Source organism: Oryza glaberrima, chromosome 4 (assembly GCF_000147395.1).
Source record: "Oryza glaberrima chromosome 4, OglaRS2, whole genome shotgun sequence".
Classification (NCBI taxonomy): Eukaryota; Viridiplantae; Streptophyta; class Magnoliopsida; order Poales; family Poaceae; genus Oryza; species Oryza glaberrima.
In genome coordinates this window covers 28822088-28845582 of record NC_068329.1, presented here as the reverse complement: position 1 = coordinate 28845582, position 23495 = coordinate 28822088, and the positions used below count along the sequence as shown (strand labels likewise).

The 23495-nt window shown below is 45.9% G+C and overlaps 3 protein-coding genes across 3 annotated transcripts; 1 reads left to right on the top strand and 2 right to left on the bottom strand.

Annotated features, from left to right (window-relative positions):
* Positions 1 to 896: 896 nt before the first annotated feature.
* Positions 897 to 3180, bottom strand: LOC127771051 (uncharacterized). Its single transcript, XM_052296854.1, has one exon. It carries the CDS (start codon positions 3042 to 3044, stop codon positions 1131 to 1133), a length of 1914 nt encoding a protein of 637 aa, XP_052152814.1. The 5' UTR covers positions 3045 to 3180; the 3' UTR covers positions 897 to 1130.
* Positions 3181 to 6222: 3042 nt separating this feature from the next.
* LOC127771052 (uncharacterized) lies at positions 6223 to 9170 on the bottom strand. The gene is made up of 7 exons (XM_052296855.1): positions 8862 to 9170; positions 8547 to 8630; positions 8235 to 8326; positions 7869 to 8164; positions 7561 to 7789; positions 7231 to 7435; positions 6223 to 6703 (listed from the first exon to the last, which is right to left on the bottom strand). Exons 1-7 carry the CDS (start codon positions 8955 to 8957, stop codon positions 6617 to 6619), a joined length of 1089 nt encoding a protein of 362 aa, XP_052152815.1. The 5' UTR covers positions 8958 to 9170; the 3' UTR covers positions 6223 to 6616.
* Positions 9171 to 13892: 4722 nt separating this feature from the next.
* Positions 13893 to 20606, top strand: LOC127771050 (beta-D-xylosidase 4-like). Its single transcript, XM_052296853.1, has 7 exons — positions 13893 to 14431; positions 16213 to 16497; positions 17577 to 17746; positions 17860 to 17957; positions 18733 to 19080; positions 19177 to 19593; positions 19679 to 20606. Exons 1-7 carry the CDS (start codon positions 14024 to 14026, stop codon positions 20248 to 20250), a joined length of 2298 nt encoding a protein of 765 aa, XP_052152813.1. The 5' UTR covers positions 13893 to 14023; the 3' UTR covers positions 20251 to 20606.
* The last annotated feature ends 2889 nt before the right edge of the window (positions 20607 to 23495 follow it).

The window sequence follows — 23495 nt, the reverse complement described above, 5'->3', positions numbered from 1 at the left end:
CCAGGTAGAAGCTCATTCCCCTCCCATCACTTAAACATAGTGACGTCACCTTTCCGATTAAGCGGCGGATAACGGCAATTTTACTCACAGGTCCGAATATCGGATATTCAATTCGATGGGCACGAGTGTCGGTGTGATTTCTTACCTGTGGACACGTCCGTCCAAGATCCGAAGACGTCGTGGGTAACAACTGGGTTATATTTTTTACCCATGGGTAACCCGCGTCGGACCCGATACATATATATTAGCTAATTTAGATCAATATCTTAATTCTTATACCCCTTTCTCTTGGTTAATTTGTGATGATAAGTGATAATAAGTTCTGAGTAATTCAAATTATTGTTGATAACTAATAATTTGGTAAATTATTGATTTTATTTCTCTTCGTTAAATTACAACTTTTGATTTATTGTTCATGTGAGATCTATTGGGTACCGCCGATATACCTATGCCCATGCTGGCACGGAGTTTTGTCTGCTAACTCACATCGGGCATCGGGACAGGCATGGTTTTGCTCTACCCGTGTCCGACCCGACCCATTGTCATCCCCGCAGATCCCGATCGCAGCAGTATGACATTCTTTCAACGAATTTTAATTATTTTTGGTCGATTTTCACTCTTTCAATTTTGAATTACGAAAGCCATTTGAAATTTCATTCGGAATCTACTTTTATCCTACGAAACCTCAAATTTTTGCGGTTTTGATCGGTTTTCGTTAAAATGTAAACCCAGAATGTGACAATGACCACCCACAAGCTCTACTATTGTGCCAAAGGTAGCATAGCAACTTTGCAAATACATTTGGCACCAGAAAACTCTGTATCAGGCAAAAAGTTTCAGGAACCGGAAGAACAAAGAGAAGTAACGAGAGAACATCCCAACTGTACAGAAGGATACAATTTCAATCAAACAGCTCTTCAGGTATTCTGCTCTTTGTGTATGTAAGTGCCATATGAATGACAAAATACTTTATACAAGGCCTAAGCCACATAATTCAGAATTCAGTTTCGATCAAGCAGTCACGCTTGACAGCATAGTGCAATGGTGATCTGAAATCTTATAGATTCTAGATGCAGAAATCATAAATGACAGCATAAAAATAGCTGCAACTTTAACATTTTCAGCAAAATTCAGTCCTTCGGATCGTCAAGATTGCCTCCAGCTCCAAGCATGGACATCAGGCCCCCACCATGAACCCTCCCCTCCGGCACGACGAACCCGAAGCACTGCTGCTCCTGGCTCCCTCCGTCCTCTTGACCTTTGCCATGCGAAGAAGATGGCCTCATTGAACCAGGAACCAGGACCTGATGCGGTATCAGGAGCTTGCCGTTCCGCATCTCTTCCAAGGACTCACCGCGATCCGACGAGGCGCCAGGGAGAGAAGAAGAGATGGCATGATCCATGCTAGCACCAGCCATCATCGAGGATGCAGAGACCACCTTGCTGAAGAGGCTGTTCCTGATCATGCCTCTGCTGTGCTCAGATTCAGGCACTTGCTTTGAAGCCATCAGGGTTCCATGTGCAGCACATAACCCACTCCTTCCCCTTGCAAACCTCTCACAGCCGGTGCTCCAAGCGCATCGTTTGCCGCCTCCATGCGCCTTGCAGAAGTCCGTGCTCCCCTGAGCACTCTTGTCGCAACCGTCAACCTTGCAACGCTTGCCACCACCATGCCTCACGCAGCAATCAGTGCGACCACGGGCGCTCTTGGTACATCCTGGTACAGAACAGCGTTTGCCGCCTCCATGAGCGACGCAGAAGCTAGTTCCACCATGAACACTTTTAGGACAGACACCACCTCCCTCAAAGAGGCACCTCTTACCACCACCGTGCCCTTTACATAGCAGCGTGTTGCCCTCGGCACCTTTAGTACAGCCTTCAAATATACACCGTTTGCCTCCACCATGGGACTTGCAAAACATGGTGCCTCCTTGTGCTCCCTTACTGCAGTTCGGGTACTGACACCGGCGACCACCTCCATGTGAGATGCACAACCCAAACTGTCCTTCGGCACTCCTGCTGCATCCCTCTACCCTGCATCTCTTCCCTCCACCATGTTTTATGCAAAATCCTGATCTTCCCCTTGCTGCCTTCGTACACCCCGGAGTTCCGCATCGACGCCCACCACCATGAGCAATGCAGAACTCAGTCTTCCCTTCAGCACTTTTGGTGCAGCCTAGCTCCTGACACCGTTTCCCTCCACCATGAGATTTGCAGTAAGCTGTTCGGCTCTCGGCACCTTTGTTGCAACCAGGCTTTTGACACCGCTGACCACCACCATGGGAAATGCAGAGCCCTGTTGCACCTCTTGCTCCTTTTGAACACCCATTGAACCTACACTTCTTAGGATGTCGTTGGTGACTTCTCTGCTCCGTGCTAGTTGAGGAGAATATCATATCTGAAGTTGCAGCAAAAGAACAATCAGTTGTTGCTGAAGGCTCGGGGCTAATCTGAACCTTCTGCTGATTAAGAGACGTAATGTGATCATCGTCATCATCATCTACAGTTTCAACATGTTGAATATCGGTCACTGGTGGTGTTCCATTGGGACAGATATCATCTGATCTTGGAGCAAACAGAAGTGGCAGCACATAACCACCTGGTTTCCTTTTAGCTGAAGTTGATCCTTCATCAGTAAGTGGGAAGACGATACCATTTCTATTTTGATGTGAATACTTCTCGATCATTGTTGTGGCTTGAAAATTTCTTGTGCCACCTCTCGAAATGCCCAACATCAGACCATGATCGGCTATGGCAAAATGTTGGCTGAACAAATTTGCAGATTCTTTATCCCTGTTGCCACCGGATGACTCATTATCAGCATAATGTAGATTAGGTGTTGGTCCAAGTCCAAGGACAAGCCTGCATCCATCATCAGGAATAGACAAGCTTTGATCGCTCTGCTGAAACATTTTTTTAGAAGTCTCGATTGTTTTTGAGCTGCCAAGGCAAGTGAAGTTCATTGATGTTGCAACTTGTGGGAATGGCGAAGCAGCTATATGTTCCTTCCCATGAAACCAAAGATTTGTCATATTAAGGTCCATCCTTCTTAATATAAATACGGTAAGATGTGACAGAAAAAGGAGTTTAGTATTGTTTGGGGACCAAGAGCTTTCGTCAAACCATCAGAATCCCAGTTTTATAACTTCACCATAAAGGAAGCATATAGTATAAACGAAATGGAAATACACATGGATGTTCATGTAAAATACGCCTCCACTGACAAAACCTGATGTATCAGCTCTGTCCATGAGCATTAAGTTTACTGGTTCGAAATGTCAAATGATGATATTGCTAAACTAAGCAAATCAAGTGCCAAGCATCTTAAGCTCACAAGAACCACAAACGGACTTCATATCTCAATTAAGTGTCCTCCAAGACCTGCAAGCAAGCCATGTCACAAGTGAAGATGAAGGACTAAAATAGAATGACCGATCAGAGCTCATAAAAATTGACCGTAGAAACAATGTATAGCAAACAAGTGTTCATCTGAAGATTTTACAATTACAGATAATAAAGGACCAATGCTAGCGTCACAAGCAAAACATCCAAGTCAAAATAGGCAAGGGACTTCCATTCCATCAGAAACGGGTGATCAAAAGCAAACACAGTTTAAAGTATAATGTGAACCTGATAAGACTTTGAAGAATATGCTGTTTTCTCCCCCACTATTTTTCAGTTGAAGAAATGTTTTGTATACAAGGTAGAAGCAGGACCACCCAAAAGTCAATTTGTCATTATCTTGCTAAACAGAGGGAAATGGTATAGTAAAACAAAAAAAAAACCCTCAAGTATCAAGCCTGCGCAACATTATGCTAACGACCATCACTGGAGCCACAAGCAACCTTGCTCATACAAGTACAAATTTGACCCAGCTACGCTAAATCAAACGCATGCCTAACTATATTAAAACTCCTCTATGTAAAAGAGCAATTCTGTTGGATTTTATTTACATTAGAACATAAAAATTACAATAGCACTGGTTTAAAAACCTTGGGGTAGCACCCAATTCAGTAGCCTCTAAAAGGAGACAAGTAAAGCAGGCTGCAGCATACATCATATGGACTATGGAGATGATAAACAAACAAACTACTACTACAAGGGAGACACCAGTTTTCCAACTTCTCACCAAAGTGCGTAGCTTAAGTTTGCCAGCTTCTCTACTAACAAGTCATCCAGAGCATGAAAAATCTAGCGAAAGACAATCCCGCAATCGCAAGAACAAAAGTCATGCTGTTATCCTAACCAGCACAGCTCACGGATTTCCATCAGGCATGCGTGTAAAACAGTAGAGCAAGAACTGGAGAGCAAAGAAAAAGCATAAACTTGGGCTTGTTAACCAAGAAGTAGTAGTGAGAATAAGTGAGAAGCTGCAGATCCATACCACCACCATGGAGAAGCGGCAGAGCAGTGCAGGAAGCGGCGAAGCGAAGGGGTGGATAGGAGACCAGTGGGGGCGAGGCGGAGATGGAGATGTGTGCAGGGAAAAAATAATAAAGAGGCGTGGAGAGGAAAAGGAAGGGGCTTTATGCCAATCGGGGAGGTGACGGGAATAGCATTTTGGCTTTTGGGGACTCGGGAGGAGCATCGAATAAAAATCAACCAAACCATGATTAGATTATTATGCAGTGAACTCCTACGAGCCGCGGCTCGCCCGGGCGGCGTCGCGTACGTACGCGTCGTGCGCCGGCTGCCTCGATCAGGTCGTGGACTCGTGGCGCGTGGACCACCTGAGGTGAACATCAGACGCCACATACGAACAGGTGGCAAATCCAGCAGAATTGCACGGATTTTCTCGAACGGTCAACGGTTGGTCTGTCAGTAGCTTCTGCATGAATAGGGGCCAGTTCACTTCCACTGGTACTCCAGTACAGTTGGTGAATTTGCTAACCCGAGATTTACTCCTAATAAAGTCTTTTTTCCCTTAAATGCAGTGGCGTTGCGAGAAAAAAGGTCTCCTCCTCCTGCACCATCGTATACTCTCGCACGGAACCTACCACCTATGCTACTAGTACCACACATGCATGCATATGTGGTTACTGGTTACTCAGCGCCATATGGAGCAAGAACACCGAAAGGCATCCACATTCCATTCCACCACCATCCAACCACCGGTTCCACCACTACACCGACGTGGAAAGAGCGGCCAAAACGCGCAAGCTGCACCGCAAAAAAGCGACGGGAATTTTGACCGTTCAGCTCAGCCGGCAGCTGCTCCCCTCCCCTCCTCCCCGGCTCGGATGCCTCCACCCGCCGCGCGCAGCGTACGTACGTCGCCGTCGCCTCGCGCCCGTTCGCTGCGTCCGCCCGTCCACGCGGCGCCGCGCCGCGTTCGATCCGTCGTCGGGTAGTGTGACTTGGTGGTGAGTAGGCGCAGCCAAGGCAGGCAGGCGGCGAGAGGAAAGCGGAGAGCGGACGCGACGGCGACAGGTCAAAGGGTGGGGGAGTGGGACGATCGAGGAAGGCGTTTTACTCGGCCCGTCCAATGCCGAGGCGGCACATCTTGCCCCTTGGATGACGGGGATGCGAGTTTTGGTTTGGAATTGGATGCCCCCAAGACTAGCATATGCTCAGAACAACGGACGAGCGGTGGTTGTAGCACATACTCCGTACTACAGTACAGTATAACCTTCTGCTTTTGCATGCACATGAGTATGTTTGGAACGAATGGATTCAGAAACGCAGTAAGAATATCAAGCGAATTCGGTGTAGAAACTGGAAACTGAAAACACACACACACACACTATCCCCTCTTTTCTATCCTCCAAAACGATGCCTTATCCTAATAATAATGTTTTTCTGTGCAGCCCAATTGCCTAAATGAACCAACAGTTGCTGATACTATATACTGCCTTAGTACATTTCTGAGCAAAAATCAGGCACTAAAGTGTATTATTTCACCATATGCATTGCAAATTGAGATGCCTTAGCAAAGTACAAAGATGGGTGGGTCATGAGCTGTATTATATATCTAGGTAGTATTTCGTACAAAGATTCTTCAAAATGGGGAAAACATGGCCGGAAACTACTGCTATAACATTATCAGCACAAACGAATAAATCATTTATTGGCAGCCTGGCAGGATTTTAAAACAAATTGCAAGTGCAGAATCCGCATCGATGCAGTTGTAAAGTTGGCAACAGAATAACACGACGGCCAAATTATGTAGCTTATCATGTATTATGCATAGGCATCGGTCCTTTTTATCATTCACAATAGGTGTATTAATCAAAGTATCAACCCAGTAGTACTATGATTATATATTAAGCTCTACCAAACAAATCTGAGAAGGTTCCAGACCAAGACAGGAAAAATATGGCTGGGATTGACAAGGCACACTATGCTACAAAGTACAAAGGATCACACTACAGAAACGACCAAGTGCTTGACATGTTCTCCCTCATTGGAGTTGACAACCCAGACAAACAACAGGAATACATGATTTAAAAGAATCTGAAACAGGGAATGTCAACAAGAACACGTATAGTAGATCGCCTCCTATGAACTACAGATAGCTTTACGACCTCAACGACTGGAAAAGAGCATTCGAAAACGCACATCACGCACTCAAACCAGGAATGGTTTGGTTTCTCAACATTGTAGGCACTGAAGGACTTTAATCCTCCTGAATCATTATCTCCTCCTCTGCTACTCCCCAGCAGCAGCTGCCTGGCTTTCCAACACAGGAGGATGGGCAGCAGCTCTGCAGTAGATCAATGTTAGGGAATATTCCAAAATGTAAGAATGAGAACAAATTAAGACAGTGAAAAACTGAAAGTATCTCCAATTGTCAGTACTGGTAAACCCTGAACAGGGACAGTTGGTTACACATAACTTGCTAATGCACCACTAGAGTTTCTCTGCTGCTACTGTATTGAATGCTAAGGATCTCGGATAGTAGTACCATATACTCCTAGTGTATAACAGAAATAATTCCTAAGGATGAATTGTGCACTGATCTGCAATCAGAAACACTAAGTTTTAGACTATGATTTCTGGCTAAAAGTTCCATATAACAAAGTATTAATCATTTAATTATATATATTTTTGTGGGAAGATCATTTGACAGGATAAATGATACTCCTAGATAGGTAGTGGTGTCCAACTGCAACGTTCTTCATGCTATGGTGCTTATTCATCAATTATGCAATACAAATATTTAAGGAACTGCATCTGTGGCTTTCAGAGTTGGACTCCATCATTTATTTGGCATCAGTGAAGAGAATATACCTTTGAGCAGGTGTATATGATAAGAGTCAGCCAGGTCCAGCCATCAGGTGCATAATCTGAGGAACCATCACCAGCTTCATGGAGGAAATATGACAATGGAGACATCAATTGTAGCTCATATTGGCGTGGTGAACCACAAAGCTGGCATGTGCCAGAATCTTGAAGGTTTGTTGCAGCCAACAGTGGCTTACCACCATAAGAATACCTGCATAACATCACAAAATTCAGGTTCCGAAAGTCAAGAAGGTAATAGACAATTAATGCATAATAGATAACCAGTACATCACATAATTGAAAGATGAGTTTGCAAGGACATATGAATTTAACTACCTAAAGCATTGCTGCGGATATGCATCCAACCGTTTCTTGAATTTTAAGAACGTTCTGTCAGCACCAATAGCTCTGTCATATTCATAGTTTTCACCTTCCCATTTCTCTTCTTCGTCATTTGCTACATCTGCAATTTCTTTCGCTAAAACTGACTTGCTGCTATTTGAACCTACACTGCCTTTGTCTCTAAATTGCTCCTTACCATAATAGATGTAGAAGCAAGGAAGAACTGCAAGAAGAAAATTTTATGAGATCAAAATATAAGACTTTGTGAGTATAGCACTTAGTACTTAAGACTTTAACTTTACCTGGTAAGCTTGGATCATCCACTTTCTGCTTTCCTACAGGGCATTTTATAGGGGCATTACTACGCTTTGGTTTGTTTTGCTTCTTTGAGTTAGATGCTAAAGTCGCTGCTTCCTCAAGTGCATTGGCTAAGGCATCTAGATCGAAATCATCATCACTGACCTCATGGCTCTTGTTCAGTAAACTTGAAGAAGAAGGCTCACTTGAGCAAACATTTCCGTTTATTTGATCTGTTTCGTCAACCTTGCCATCTGTTTGTGCACTGGTGTGGCACTTTTGGACTCTTAGGACCTTCCAACTGTAAAGAAAAAGAAAAAGAAAAGCATAAAAATCATATTACATAAAGAAACAAAGGGAGACATGCTCACCTTTGCGGGTTCGTCCCACATTTTGGCTTCGGACAAACAAGCACATAGATAGTCCTGTTCTCAATGTTGAACTTTGCCACAGGAGCATGAACCTGAGACCATCACATCTCATAAAAACGAAGCAACAGTACTAGTAGCGAGGTAGAAGCACTCTATCGTCATAAATCAGTAGGAAAATAAGCTCTGATACACTTTAATGCATTGTAACAAATGTCCAGGCATCTTATTACTGCTCTATTTTCTCATACAAACGTTCATCCACACATGCTCCTATTGCAAGTACTGAATTCTTGCGAAACAGTAAATACTCGCCTGAGCAACAAGGCACAACTTGGTTCCACATAAACTGCATTGGAGCAAGTGAGGTTTAATGCCCATATCCTCGGTTGGCCAGTCCTGCATACAATTGATTCAATTGAACAAATCACTGAGCTTGAAAAACACCTTTGGGAAGGATAGAAAACTAAAATCGCTAATAACATGAAGAAATACAAAACACAGTTTCAGTAACAGGCTAATAGCTTAAATTGCAACTTCCTGGGGCAGATTCAGACAGAAGAAGAGCGAGCCAAAAAAAAAAAAAAACGAAATCAAGAATACACAGAGAGGGCAAAACCAAAGGCATACGGGGACTCCACCGATCTTGGTGGTGTAGTGATCGGCCTTCTCCCGGTAGTCCTCCGCCCAGGGCCCCGGCAAGCCCAGATGCACCTCCTCCCCCATCCCCTCCCTGCCTCCCTCTACTCTTCCCTTGGAAGAGAGGTTCTTCCACACAACGAGCAGGTAGCAGCGAGGCAAGCAAGATGGCCGAGCCGAGAATCCGGCCGGTACTCGCCGGCGTCCGGCGGCGGAAAGAGAAGGGGGTTAGGCTAGTGGCGGAGGTTTAGGAATGGAGAAGGCGGCGGGCGGCGGCGGCGGCGTATCCCTCGCCCTCGCGGAGACGCTGAGAGCGACGGCCCAAACAAAACAGGCCGCACGTGAGCCGTAACTACTTTCCGGCCCAATAATAACAAGCCGCACGTGGGCCACAAACACTTTCCGGCCGAATCAAACAGGACGGAACGTGGGCCGAAATTCAGTTATGGGCCACGCCGTGATCCAGCTACACCTCGGCCTCACGACAGAATAGATGGGACATGAAGGAGCAGAGCTCCAAGATTCCATGGACCAGCACGCACTCGATCCGAACAACGGATGATACAGCGGGAATTGTCACGGCGCGGCGCGACGGAATGCAGCCTGTAGCTTATTAGCTGGAGTAGTGGAGTGGCTATGTGCGGATGCGGCGTGCAGGATGCAGATGATGGCACGACAGAAATGGTGCCTAACCTAGCCAAAGGGAGCACATGGATTGTTGTAGGTCTAATTGTCTATATTGTCATTTTGTTCCACTATTATTACAAGAGTATATGACCAGTGCTACTACAACGTGTGTTATACTGTTATGTGGACTTTCTAGTATCCTGTCTGTCCTGGATCCCATCAAATGATTTTTTTTTTTAGTATACTGTCAAGTTTTAGGCCTGAAATGTCGACGGACAGTCCTTAGATCTGCAGCACTAGCATTATTTGTCAGATTAGGGTTCTTCAGACGAAGAGAACAAGCTGAATCAATATATCTGCCATGGTTTTAGAAGAAGAAAAAAATGTACTAACAACTAGTAATTAACAACCAAAAGTCTAGATAGACATCTTGATCATATATTGAGGATGGCGTGAGAGATGTTTCCGGGACAGCTATGTACGGACGGATATAGGCCATTCCTGGTGAACTGAAGATTATTTGGGGGGATAGGAGTTAGGACACTGATGAGGTTGTTACGGTATCACTGTTGTTCCGCTTTGGAGCAGCATCGTGAGTGGATCAACACAATAAGCATTGAGTTTATTGTAAGCAAGGACTGGAGTCCCACGGCCCCATAATTTAGCACTAATATCTCGAACTCTGGATCCACCGATTCAATGATGATGCAAGAGCATCTTGCAAGTGAAAAATGAGGATTTTTAGGCGTCAAGGAATGCCATTAACAACGAAAAAAATGTAGTATGCCAAAAATCAACCCCCTTTAAAAGCAAGAATGATATACTACTATGGGAGTAACTGAGTATGTGACTGTCTTATGCAGTAGTTTAGTTTGAGCATCAGATTCGCTAAATTTTCTCTCTCTGAGTATGTGCTTGTGTTCTTTCCTCGTGGTTGGGAACACTTTCCTCCAGCACGTAAAACAGAATGATCCATTAGCACATAATCAATTAAGTATTAGCTAATTTTTTTTTATAAATTGGTCAATATGATTTTTTAAGCAGAGAGAGAGGGGAGATGGTGCTCATCATGGTGAAACACTGAAACAGATATTGCTTTTTCTCTCTGCAAGACTGATGACTGCAACGAACTCCACAAAGCAAAATGCTGGATCGTGCAAGGCTGAGAGCATGCAGCATACGCCTCTCTCAACTCCGATCTCTCTCTCTTCTAATCAAAACTCCGATCTGAACTCACATGACACGGTGACAAGCCGATTTCCGGTGGGCCGGCCGGGTACCTACAATGCACGGAGATACATGTACTGCAGTGGGGTCTCCGTGGCCGGCGGGATCCCGCGCGCCGACGAACGCGGCCGTTTCACCGCGCGCGCGCGCCCGTGACCAGGCGAGCCCGCAGGCCGCAGCGCGCGGCCACGTATGGCTGAGTGGCTGACTGCTCTGCCCGCGTGCAGGCACAACGACGCCGCGTGAGGTCGCGGATCCCGTTCGCATTCTGTCCTGTTTTCCTGCCTAACGGCCACCTTCTTCAGGAGCCAGGAGGAGGCGGCCAGCAGGCCCAGCAGCACTACACACTTAATGGTGATGTTTGAATCAGGGACTTAACTTTAGTCTCTATATTTATACACTAATTTAGAGTATTAAATATAGACTACTTACAAAACTAATTACACAAATGAAAGCTAATTTGTGAGATAAATTTTTTAAGCCTAATTAATTCATAACTAGAGAATGGTTACTGTAGCATCACATATACTAATCATGGATTAATTAGGCTCAATAGATTCGTCTCGCGAATTAGTCCAAGATTATGGATGGGATTTATTAATAGTCTACGTTTAATATTTATAATTAGTGTCTAAACATCCGATGTGATAGGGACTTAAAAATTTTAGTTCCATCTAAACAGAGTCTTACACAACCAGTTGCTGCCACCGGCTTGGCCGTAGCGCGGGCTAGTAGCTATCCGTCTCGCGATGTGCTCTCGGGGTGAAAACGTTGGAAATGGTTAGAAACGGTATGGTCTACTTTAATAGGACGCTGATAAAAAGTTAAGAAAATCTAAATTTTAGAAACGGTGACAGTTGGTAAAGATGATATTATTATTATTTATTAGTTATATGGAAATGGTATCGGTATGTCTATGAAATTTCCATAGCGATTTTCACCCTAGCATCTAGCAAAATTTATATTAGGTTATTTAAGGCCTAACTTTTTCTATTTGATAGGTTAAGTTCCTAATTAACCCAGGAAAAATATCTGCTGTCATCTGAGGAGATAAAGGGGAGACTCGGGTTGTACAGACTTTGTTAATTTAGGGCAGATTGCAGCTTTACCAACCTGGCTATCAGTGGTGAGGGAATCGTACTTTTTGGCAGTCAGCCTGTCCTTACGGATGAAAAGGCCATACTGATCATATCTAAATACTCAGTTGATGATCGAGATTAGCATTCAAGGAAAGGACATTTTGAGCTTCCCGTTGACATATTCCATGATCATCGCAGAGGTGCTACAAAACAAACACTATCATCTCATCAGCTCTGCTATCTCTGTTCTGAAGCGAAATCAACCCAGATACAGACATGCAGTAGTATCTGCAAGGCTGCATTCTGACGACCCTTTCCTTCGTGCTATGCAGGCATGATGTTGGATTCAGAAAGCCAGGAAGGTCTCACTGCAACTGTATATAGTATCTACTCCCTTCACCCTTCAGACGTGATAGATCTCCAATTGCACGGGCAAAACTGAAAATCCCAGCAAGCAAATGCTAGTACTACGCTAGTAGCATATTGACCTGTAACTGTAAGAGAGTTGGCCATTGCTGCGTACCAAAGCAACTGCATTTTGGACTAGGAGTGGTACTAAATTAGAATTGGAAGGCAACTTGCTGGCAGTTTAGTTTGACCTGCCACCTTGTCTGTTCGTTTTACTTCTGTCTGGGACTGTGGGTAGAGGGGAAATCTCTTTGATGTGCAGTTTTATAATGGGTTCATTCATCGGTTGGTCACCTGATAACCTCACCGTTCAGGTCCATTTGCCTGGAATAGCCACTTGATCCCGATGCGTGTCGCCGTCGAGCTAAATACGTGTACACATCCACCTTGCGATGATTACAAAAAGAAGGGAGATTTGATTCGACCAGGACATGTACGCCATAATCCATGTAGTATATATGAAGTCGGTGTACATGCCGCTCTCTCCGTATTTTAATATATGACGTCATTGACTTTTTAATCAACGTTTGACAATTCGTCTTATTCAAATTTTTTTTGCAAATATAAAAATATTTATGTCATACTTAAAGAATATTTGATGACAAATTAAATCATAATAAAATAAATGATAATTATATAAATTTTTTGAATAAGACGAATGGTCAAACGTTAATAAAAAGTCAACGGTGTCATACATTATAGACTAATTTGCAAGGGAAGCAAAACTAGGCTAGAAACGAGTGTTGCATGTGTTGATGTGATCTAAAACTTGTGGATCCGAAAGGAATACGTGATCGATGTTCCAGAACTCGTGGATACCAAACTTGTGAATACGTATATCCGTCTACCTGATCGTATAACGGTATAAGCGTGTTTCTAAATGATCGATCGATGAAAACACTATACGTAACCACCGATGGTCTGGTCCTGATCATGTGGCCATCACCATGAAGCGACGGAATATTGGAGGGTAGCCCGGTTGCATGCATCAACCATCGTCGAATTCGAGCCTCTCGTCTCAATCCTGATAATATTCTCTCGTCAGATTAAGGGATACAGATCAATTGCGGATTAGATTAATTAGACCAGAACCAGATCCGTCCCCAGTAAGGTGGCGATTGATCCAACCACCGAATGTGTCGGTAATCGCAGATGCAAAATACGCTCGCTTTTGCGTTGATTGCCTTTCCCTTTGCATGACAAGTTGACAACCACCATGCTTTTCTCTCAAGAATCTCCCGTTGCCAAGCCACTGATGACTGATCAGTCACACTAGTCTCTCCCTCCTCTCCAATCTCCATACATGCATACCGTATTCCTTGCTTTCACCGAGGTAACTACTCCTAAACCAGGTCACATCCACGTTCAAGGCAAGCAACTTCTTCCTTCGAGCTACTACTATACTTTTTTTTTTCACATTGCTTTCATCAACTTTCTCACGGAGTTTTGTTGAGCGTGACAAGCAGAAGAAACCAACAGGTTTTATATATCACGAGCGCTGCTGCACTGTTCTGCCAGGTACAGTACAGATTGGAGACGAGATTGTGATCGAAGAGGTGAAACATCAGATGGTTCCAAGAATCGGCTCGCGGTCACGGGCTCGGTAGAAAGAAAACACAGCGGAGTGCAGGCCAAGGGACGCTGCGAACGAAAATAAAGAGGCTTTTTGCTCGCACCGCGCCGTCCTTGTCACGGGCCGCGCTCACCAGCTCACACACACACACTCGCAACCACCGCGCTCGCCGCGCGCGCTCTCGGCGCGCCACGGCCTATATAAAGTGGCAGTGGCGAGGAGCAAGGGGAGCAACGACCATGGCCATGGCGGCGAGGGGAGTGTTGGCCATGGTGGTGGCGGTGGCGGTGGTGTGGTGCAATAATGTGGCGAGGGCGCAGACGCCGGTGTTCGCGTGCGACGCGTCGAACGCGACGGTGTCCGGGTACGGGTTCTGCGACCGGACGAAGAGCAGCGCGGCGCGGGCGGCGGACCTGCTGGGGAGGCTGACGCTGGCGGAGAAGGTGGGGTTCCTGGTGAACAAGCAGGCGGCGCTGCCGCGGCTGGGGATCCCGGCGTACGAGTGGTGGTCGGAGGCGCTGCACGGCGTCTCCTACGTCGGCCCCGGCACCCGGTTCTCGACGCTCGTCCCGGGCGCCACCAGCTTCCCGCAGCCCATCCTCACCGCCGCCTCCTTCAACGCCTCCCTCTTCCGCGCCATTGGCGAGGTCAGAGCATGCAACAACACCTCCCACTTCTTCTTCATGTCACATTTTCGATCTGCATTGCGATTTCCGGTCGCGTTTGGTGCGATTTGACGGTGGTGCGCGGGTTGGTGGGGTTGGGGGATTCGGTGCAGTGCGGTGCAGGGTTTGATGAGAGAATGTTGCTTTTTTTTTGTTCTTCTTCTTTTCATCATCCATGCAATGTGGCAAGCCACGAAAAGCCGCAAAAGCGCGTCACGGATTATACCATTCCGCTTGGTTTCCTTTCGCCGTCGCAGACCGCGCATTTACGCTGCTGCTTGCTGCCAAGCTACTTCCAGGTTAAAAGAAGCGCCGTAACAATAACCATAGTAAATTTCTCCCCTAGAATCTACTGTAGCTAGCTTAGAAGTACTTTTTACGATGGGTACACATTTTCATATGGAAAAGCACGGTGAAAGTAACGCACGTTTTACTATGCTCAAACCGGCAAAACCACTGCGACGAAAGAAAAAACAAGAATCAGATGATAGCCACTGATAAGTCACACAATTAGCACATTTCATCATTTTGCACGTCATGTGATTCCTGTGCTTGAAGGAAAGAATGTGTGTGAACATAGTCAGTATGGTACACACATTGCCCCAGCAACAGCTGCGATGCAACGCACCTATGCATGGCTGTGCCTGCGCCGTCCAAGATTTACGGCAGGATATGCTGGTGTCCCTTGTCACGGGCGTTTTGTACGTAGCAGCGGCGTTCTAGGCCAGGACCCCCACTGGAATTTTAGCATTCCAATATCCTATCCATCTGATAATTGCATAAAGGGTTTTATTATAAAAAAGAAAATTACATGAAGGGTTAAAGAGCATTTAGGTTTGCAAGCAAGGACCACAGAGAAAAATGGGTTTAGGCCAATGACCTTGCTGCACATTGCACCCAAAGACATGTACAGTCTTTCTCCATGTGTGGATTCAGAGTTTCAGACATGGGCATTTCTTTTCTGCGCCCAAGATGATACTGTCTCGTGGATTGCATTAATTGGACGCTAGCACGCTGCTCGTCGTCAGGAGCCACTGCTTAGCTTCCCCCCCATCTGTTGAGGCGTCACTGTCTCATGGGGATTAATTCAGAAATGGAGGCTCAAAAAGCTTGGTCCATGATGTATAATCTGATAGTACTGGTACGTGAGGCCCTCTCTCCGTGCAGCTTTTACCAAAGTTCAGTTAATCATCAGCTCCATCGGCACCTAGCTCCTGTCCTCATCGAGTTTGGAAAAGTGTCATTTTTCCTTCCAACTCGCCAAGAACAATGAGGTGAACGTCGTAGGATATTAGTTAGTTCTCATTTCCAGATTTCCTGGGTACGATCGATTTCGTTTGGGAATTAGCTATAACATGGACTAATCATGTGTTCCCTTGAAACTGGAGACATCAGACCATATTAAGCTTTGTCCCAAGAATCAAGCTGCGGCATGAGACATTTCAGAGTCAGGATCATATGCCTCGCATCTTATCTTCGGTTGCACCTACCAAATTATTTGCAGCTTGACCACGGTCTATCCGGTAGCCTACTCCAGTACTACTACTAGTACTGTTCTTTTCTTATTATTTTTTGTTGTTGTTGTTGAAAATTCAGTACTACTATCTACGAGTATGACGCAGCGAACATGATGCATGCATTGCACGTTAATTTCCAGTGAAATGCACTGAACATTTTACAAGTTGGTGAAATGGTCTGATCGGATGAATATTTTTCTGACGAGAGGATGGGAAACTGTGTGCGATGTGTTCTGATTTCTGAAGGTGGTGTCGACGGAGGCGAGGGCGATGCACAACGTCGGGCTGGCCGGGCTCACGTTCTGGAGCCCCAACATCAACATCTTCCGCGACCCGCGGTGGGGACGCGGCCAGGAGACGCCCGGCGAGGACCCGCTGCTCGCCAGCAAGTACGCCGTCGGCTACGTCACCGGTCTCCAGGACGCCGGCGGCGGCGGCGACGCGCTCAAGGTCGCCGCCTGCTGCAAGCACTACACCGCATACGACGTCGACAACTGGAAGGGCGTCGAGCGCTACACCTTCGACGCCGTGGTAAGCTAATCCGATCATCTTCTTGTTTCTCTGATGCATTGGTAAGCAATGGCCATGGCGTGAATGCGCCGTGCTCGAGTTGCCGTTTTGCACAATTGAATACTGCCTGCTCGCCTGCCATGGCCGCAGCAGCAGGTGATACACATGCGAGTAAATGAGCTCCGCTTGCTAGTGAGAATCAGTTGGTGATTGACCCATGTAGCAGCAACCAACCTCTCCCTTTCGTTAGTGTAATTGAGGATGCATCTCCATTTTACGTAAGTGGCCAATCAATGTTCGAGTACAGCCGTTGCCGTTGATTGGACCATTGGATCCGTCTCTCTCCCTGCGAGATGACGCCGACAATAGCATGTAGACGAACCTCTACGACAAGTTAATTAGGCCCATACGGATTACTTTAATTTTCTGTACTTACTCTTCGTGGCTGCACCACTGTGCTTGTTATTTGGACAGTAACATGCTGGTTTTTGCACCTGAATAGAATACTGATCATTCCACGGAACCTTAAATTAAGTTAGATAGCTATAATTTATAAACATGGGTTTTTTTAACTAAGGATCCAGGAATGTATGAACACGTATAGATAAAACAAATTGCAGATTGTTAATTTCCTCAGATTCTGGTTTGAGTTGTTGCAGTTCCCCGAAATGGCAGATCTTGGCCATTTCTACCTACCAAAACTCATAAAAAACACTGACTTTGCACATCGCTGGCAGCGTCGCGGCACTGTTGATACAGATGATTGGTTTTTTATTCGCACAAGTACAGAGCACATGACTGGAACCTTTTGCTTTTGTGCATGTTAAATTTGTGAATGCTAATCAGATAAACTAAAAAAAAATACTGCATCTAACATAATCATGCGTGTCGCATCAGAACCAGCTTTTTAGGCCTAAAAAGCTTATCAATACAATTTGATACACCCAGCATTGTTGGTATGTTCTACCAAACTGAACTAAAAATTCAGTATTAGAAATGAAAATAGAGGTAGTGGGAGAAGAGTAGCAATCACCAATGTGTGTGGCCATGTGTTCACTGCTCATACTCGTGTCCCAATTCGTGTTCTTGTGAATCTTCAGGTGTCCCAGCAGGATCTGGACGACACGTTCCAGCCCCCGTTCAAGAGCTGCGTGATCGACGGCAATGTGGCCAGTGTTATGTGCTCCTACAACAAGGTCAATGGGAAGCCTACCTGTGCAGACAAGGACCTCTTGTCAGGAGTCATCAGAGGGGACTGGAAGCTGAACGGGTCGGTCTCTCCCTACTCCTCTTAACACTTTTAGAACTTCAGCCATCTGATGCTTTAGAGAAGATTCAGAGATCTTGTAACTCTTGTTCTAATGGTGTATGTTGTTCTTGCAGATACATTGTGTCGGATTGCGATTCGGTTGACGTACTGTACAATAACCAACACTACACCAAGAACCCTGAAGACGCAGCTGCCATCACAATCAAATCAGGTACTGTTCATTCCTTAGTCACAACCACCTCTTAACTATATGCATTCCCATGTAGTACAGACAATATGCAGTTGCAGGATTCGATGGTCTAACCTCTGACGAGATCAAACCGTTGATTTTCCTTTAAAGTTTGGTTTGATTAACGCGATTCCTAGCAGCTAGGCAATTATAGTACGAGTTGAGATGTGCAGTAGCCATCGGGTTGTTAGGGAGTCTTAGTGTAATTGATGGGGGCATTAGCAGCGTCTTTAGAGCTTAATAGGCCTTGATAACCTGCAACCTGACCTGACGAAATTATTCCAAGCTGTGTCGGTGAACCCACGGTATCATTAGGTAGCACTACTGATTTTCAGTTATGTTCAAGTGCAGTAGTACAAGACTGCTAAGTGGAGTAGCTCCTACTGTTTTCCATTCTGTATCTGTCATTATAGTTTTGACCAATACTGATTACCACAGGCAAAAGAGAAGTTACATAATTCTGCTGCATTTTATCATGTGCTACACCGTCACATAATTTTGTCTTCAAATTTGTGAGAACGCTATAACTATTAGCTAGTACTCCTACTCTGTATCATGAACCTATCCTCAAGTTTTTCGGCACTATACTGATGAATGGACCGAAACAGATTAATGATTTGTCAGGCCTCACCGTGATGAAAAAACTCCTCAACTGAGGACCATTTCTGTTCATACTACACTAACAAATCTTCTGCATTCAACCTTTCGTTTATTTATTTTTACATTTTTCCTTATTTGTTTGACCAAATTGTGGCAGGTTTGGACCTGAACTGCGGCAACTTCCTGGCGCAGCACACCGTGGCGGCGGTGCAGGCCGGGAAGCTGTCGGAGTCCGACGTCGACCGGGCCATCACCAACAACTTCATCGTGCTCATGCGACTCGGCTTCTTCGACGGCGACCCGAGGAAGCTCCCCTTCGGCAGCCTCGGCCCCAAGGACGTGTGCACGTCGTCGAACCAGGAGCTGGCCCGCGAGGCCGCGCGCCAGGGCATCGTCCTCCTCAAGAACACCGGCGCGCTGCCGCTCTCCGCCAAGTCCATCAAGTCCATGGCCGTCATTGGCCCCAACGCCAATGCCAGCTTCACCATGATCGGCAACTACGAAGGTGACACCAATTCTGGACAAGCTGATTTGATCGGTCAAGAAGAGAATTATATTCTTGTGCACTGATCGGATGAATGCTGGTGATGTCATGGTGCAGGTACGCCGTGCAAGTACACGACGCCGCTCCAGGGCCTCGGCGCCAACGTCGCCACCGTGTACCAGCCGGGATGCACCAACGTCGGGTGCAGCGGGAACAGCCTCCAGCTCAGCGCCGCCACGCAGGCCGCGGCGAGCGCTGACGTGACCGTGCTGGTGGTCGGCGCCGACCAGTCCGTGGAGCGCGAGAGCCTGGACAGGACGAGCCTCCTCCTGCCAGGACAGCAGCCGCAGCTCGTCTCGGCTGTCGCCAACGCCTCCAGGGGCCCCGTCATCCTCGTCGTCATGTCCGGCGGGCCGTTCGACATCTCCTTCGCCAAGTCCAGCGACAAGATCTCCGCCATTCTTTGGGTCGGCTACCCCGGCGAAGCCGGTGGCGCCGCCCTCGCCGACATCCTCTTCGGATACTACAATCCTGGTGAGTGCATTGCATCTCTGAATTGTTCTCTTTCTCAGAAGAAGTTTTTTGACATGTGAGCTGAGCTGATCACCATACTGTTCAGGTGGAAGGTTGCCGGTGACGTGGTACCCGGCGTCGTTCGCCGACAAGGTCTCGATGACCGACATGCGCATGCGGCCGGACTCGTCGACCGGCTACCCCGGCCGGACATACCGGTTCTACACCGGCGACACGGTGTACGCCTTCGGCGACGGCCTGAGCTACACCAAATTCGCGCACAGCCTCGTGTCGGCGCCGGAGCAGGTGGCCGTGCAGCTGGCCGAGGGCCACGCCTGCCACACCGAGCACTGCCTCTCGGTGGAGGCCGCCGGCGAGCACTGCGGGAGCCTGTCCTTCGAAGTCCACCTCCGCGTGCGGAACGCCGGCGGGATGGCCGGCGGGCACACCGTGTTCCTCTTCTCGTCGCCGCCGTCGGTGCACAGCGCGCCGGCGAAGCACCTGCTCGGGTTCGAGAAGGTGTCGCTGGAGCCCGGCCAGGCCGGCGTGGTGGCGTTCAAGGTGGACGTGTGCAAGGACCTGAGCGTCGTCGACGAGCTCGGCAACCGGAAGGTGGCGCTGGGCAGCCACACGCTGCACGTCGGCGACCTCAAGCACACGCTCAACCTGAGGGTTTAAATTGATTAGGAGTTGGAATTAAACGGGAGATTTGCTAGTGAGGAAGGGCCTCTGATCTGATTGATACACGGAGTTTGGAATTGGATTCGTCAAGGGAATTTGCATTACGAGTGGCCGTCAGAAATCAGAATTGGTTAATGGGGGGTGTAATAAGGACGGACTCCCCCGTTGGAGAGAATTGGATCCTCGGGGGTGGGTCTTTTGCTGTGGGTGTTAACATTTGATTTATTTGGAGGGTCGATTTGCAACTGTAATCTTTGGAAAAAGAAATTTCCGCAAGTGTAATTGATTGGAAGGGAAATTAGCTCATTTTCGTCCATTCAATTCAATTCAAAATTTCAAATCGTTGCTCTCAAGGGCTTTGATGTTCCTCCTTTCTAGAACAAGATTTTTGTACCTCTGTAGTGTGCCGGTGGTGTCATGGGTGTATAATTTTACTCACCAAAGTTTAAAACCTGATGCCTATAAATATTATGCATATACAAGTAAACTTTTAACGGATTTTGCTGAGATTAAGGATGTTCCCTCTCTTAGGGGTGTGTTAGAAGATGTTTTTGTGGATATGTGAATGTGGTGTTGCGTGTGTAGTGATATTTGTCTGCCGTGTAATCGAGAAAATAAAGATTTCTATACCTCCATGCGTACGTGGCATTCCGGACCAGGCCTATCCTTCACGCGGCCCAGCAGGCTTAGTTGCCTAGCCCACATTTCCTGAGGCGCGAAGGCCCGAGTGAATTGTGTTTGCGGCTTTGCGCTCCAAAAGAGAGGCAAAAGCCATTGTCCATGGAAAAGTTTGCAGATTTGTGTGACATCCCGCTGACGAAAAAGAGAGGATATACTACGTACTACTCCATTTTCTTTCGTACTTGCATATCACGCACATTGGCGATATGAAAACATATGATATGAACACAAGATTCTGTTATGTCAATGGCAGGATATCGTACCTTTCTCTCCATGGGGGCCGATATGAAAACATATGATATTTGAGCGCCATGATCTAATCGGCCCCCACGTAACGATATTTATAACAGGTTTGATGCAACTATGCCTAATAATGCATCCTAATAATGCATCATATATAATTTATCATGGGTCTGCTTGGCTGCTTGCTAAAATTCCTGAGCTGCTGCTCCGATCTAGATGATCAGCTTAAACTGTGGTATGCCTATAGTACAGCAAACAACACCAGTCACCGAATGGTCCAAACTGTCCTAGTGTACGACATGCACCTTCCGGTCATCAACAAGCCTCATTCCCCATGCGCCGTTGTTCTTGAACAAGAAAGGCAGAAAACATAAAACAAGGTTGTTGTTTCTTGAAATTTGGGGGGATGGGTTGGTAAACACCGGGGTAGAGCTGCCACGATTAAGTCTTTATCACACCGATTTTCTTATGCATATCTCATCGTCTTTCAATAACCCAAGTTCAATCTACACGCACACACACAAAAAGCAAAAAAAAAAAAAAAAGAAAGAAAGAAAAAGAAGTTCTCACACTCAGGAGACACCAAACGTGCTAGTATTAGTTAGCGTAATGCTGATTATATTTTATAAAGCTGTACAGGTTATTAGTAATAAAAAATAATCTTAGAGTAAATCTTTTATATATTCGTCTTCAGCGAATTAAAAATCAATGTTAAAAATAAACTTTGCTGAGAAAAACATAAAAAAGCAGCTTTAAAATTAAAAATTAAAATTAAAATCTTGACGATGGCTTATAAACCAATGAGCGAAAGATAAGACTGAAACAGAAGTTGTAAACCGTGCAGAGAATTGACACGCGTAAAACACGCAAGTCCAAGAGAATAGAGGAAGAACCAGGGGGTCACGGATTTATTATTGTCAGGCTTCCATCTCTTACATTACATCCGTAAAGAGTGAGCGTACGTATACGTATGCATGTGCTGTGTAATCAGCAAAAGAAAAGAAGAAGAAAGAAGTTCATGAATCAACTAGGGCTGTCTTTAGATTTAAAGGATTCAAACTTCAGTCATTTTTCATCACATCAATTTGTCATACACACAACTTTTCAGTCACATCATCTCCAATTTTAACCAAAATCTAAATTTTACACCGAACTAAACACAGCCTAGAAACAAAGCAAAGACTCAGCTTTAACTCAAGTACCAAGTTGTCGTGAGTCACTTGAAGCTTATATGAAGGAAGGGAACTTTTTTGTGAGAGCTTGGACGTCTCACCTCTCTCGATCACGCAGCGTCGCCATCGGCCACCAACCCACGGCCGCGTCGCTCCGACGTGGCATCGGACGTGCGGGGAGCGGTGGTAGTTGGATCAACCGGGGGAGAGATATTTGCCTCATATCCCGGCCCAAGGCCCACCCAACCAATCCCAAGGGACCCCATCGAGTTTAGCCATTTTGCCCCATAAAAGGCCAAAACGCCCCTCACTTCTACTGAAGCAGCCACCACTCGCTTCGTGTTCGGTGAAGGGTAAAATTGGAATACCGTATGTGTTTTTTGCGGCTGGATCCCTGTAGTTCTCAGAATGTGACAGAACCGACCAGCAACCATGCTTGTTTTTGTTTGGTGGAGAGGCTTAAGAAAGTGTCTAGTGCTATCCTATTGCGAGTAGATTTGACTCTTGAGTGGCGTCCTGGGTGAAGCGTTGTAGTTGGTGCCAACTGAAACTTTGGAAGTCTTCCTAGTTCTCTCTAGCGGTATCTGAAAAACCAGCGGGAAAAAAACCCACTCCATGTATAGCTATGTCTAGCTGGCGTGTGGCAGCTCTGTGTATTAGTCTATCTTACAGTTCGCATTGCATCAACAAGGAAAAAAAAGACTAATAGAGGTTACAATTTTGGTTTTGATGTCTAGTTTAAAAGGGTTGTGCTCTATAGACAACTTAGGTCTTATTTTTCATCAGCACGTTTTTCAAACAGTTAAAAGGTGAATTATTTTTACACAAGTTTCTATATACAAGTTGTTTTAAAAAAGCAAATAAATCAATTTTTCAAACTTATAATAGTTAATACTTAATTAATCATGTGCTAATGAGAATTCTCGTTTTTCGTGCCATAAAAATCTATCTCCACACCTGGAGATCGAACGGGGCCTTAGTGTTATTTTCTTCCAATTTTTTTAACTTCTAGTCTATTGTTTTTCACGTGCACGTTTCCAAACGACTAAAATGATGCGTCTTTTATAAAATAAAATTAAAAGAAAGTTGCTTCAAAATTATATTAATATATTGCTAATACTTATGCGCTAATATGTTGTTTCGTTT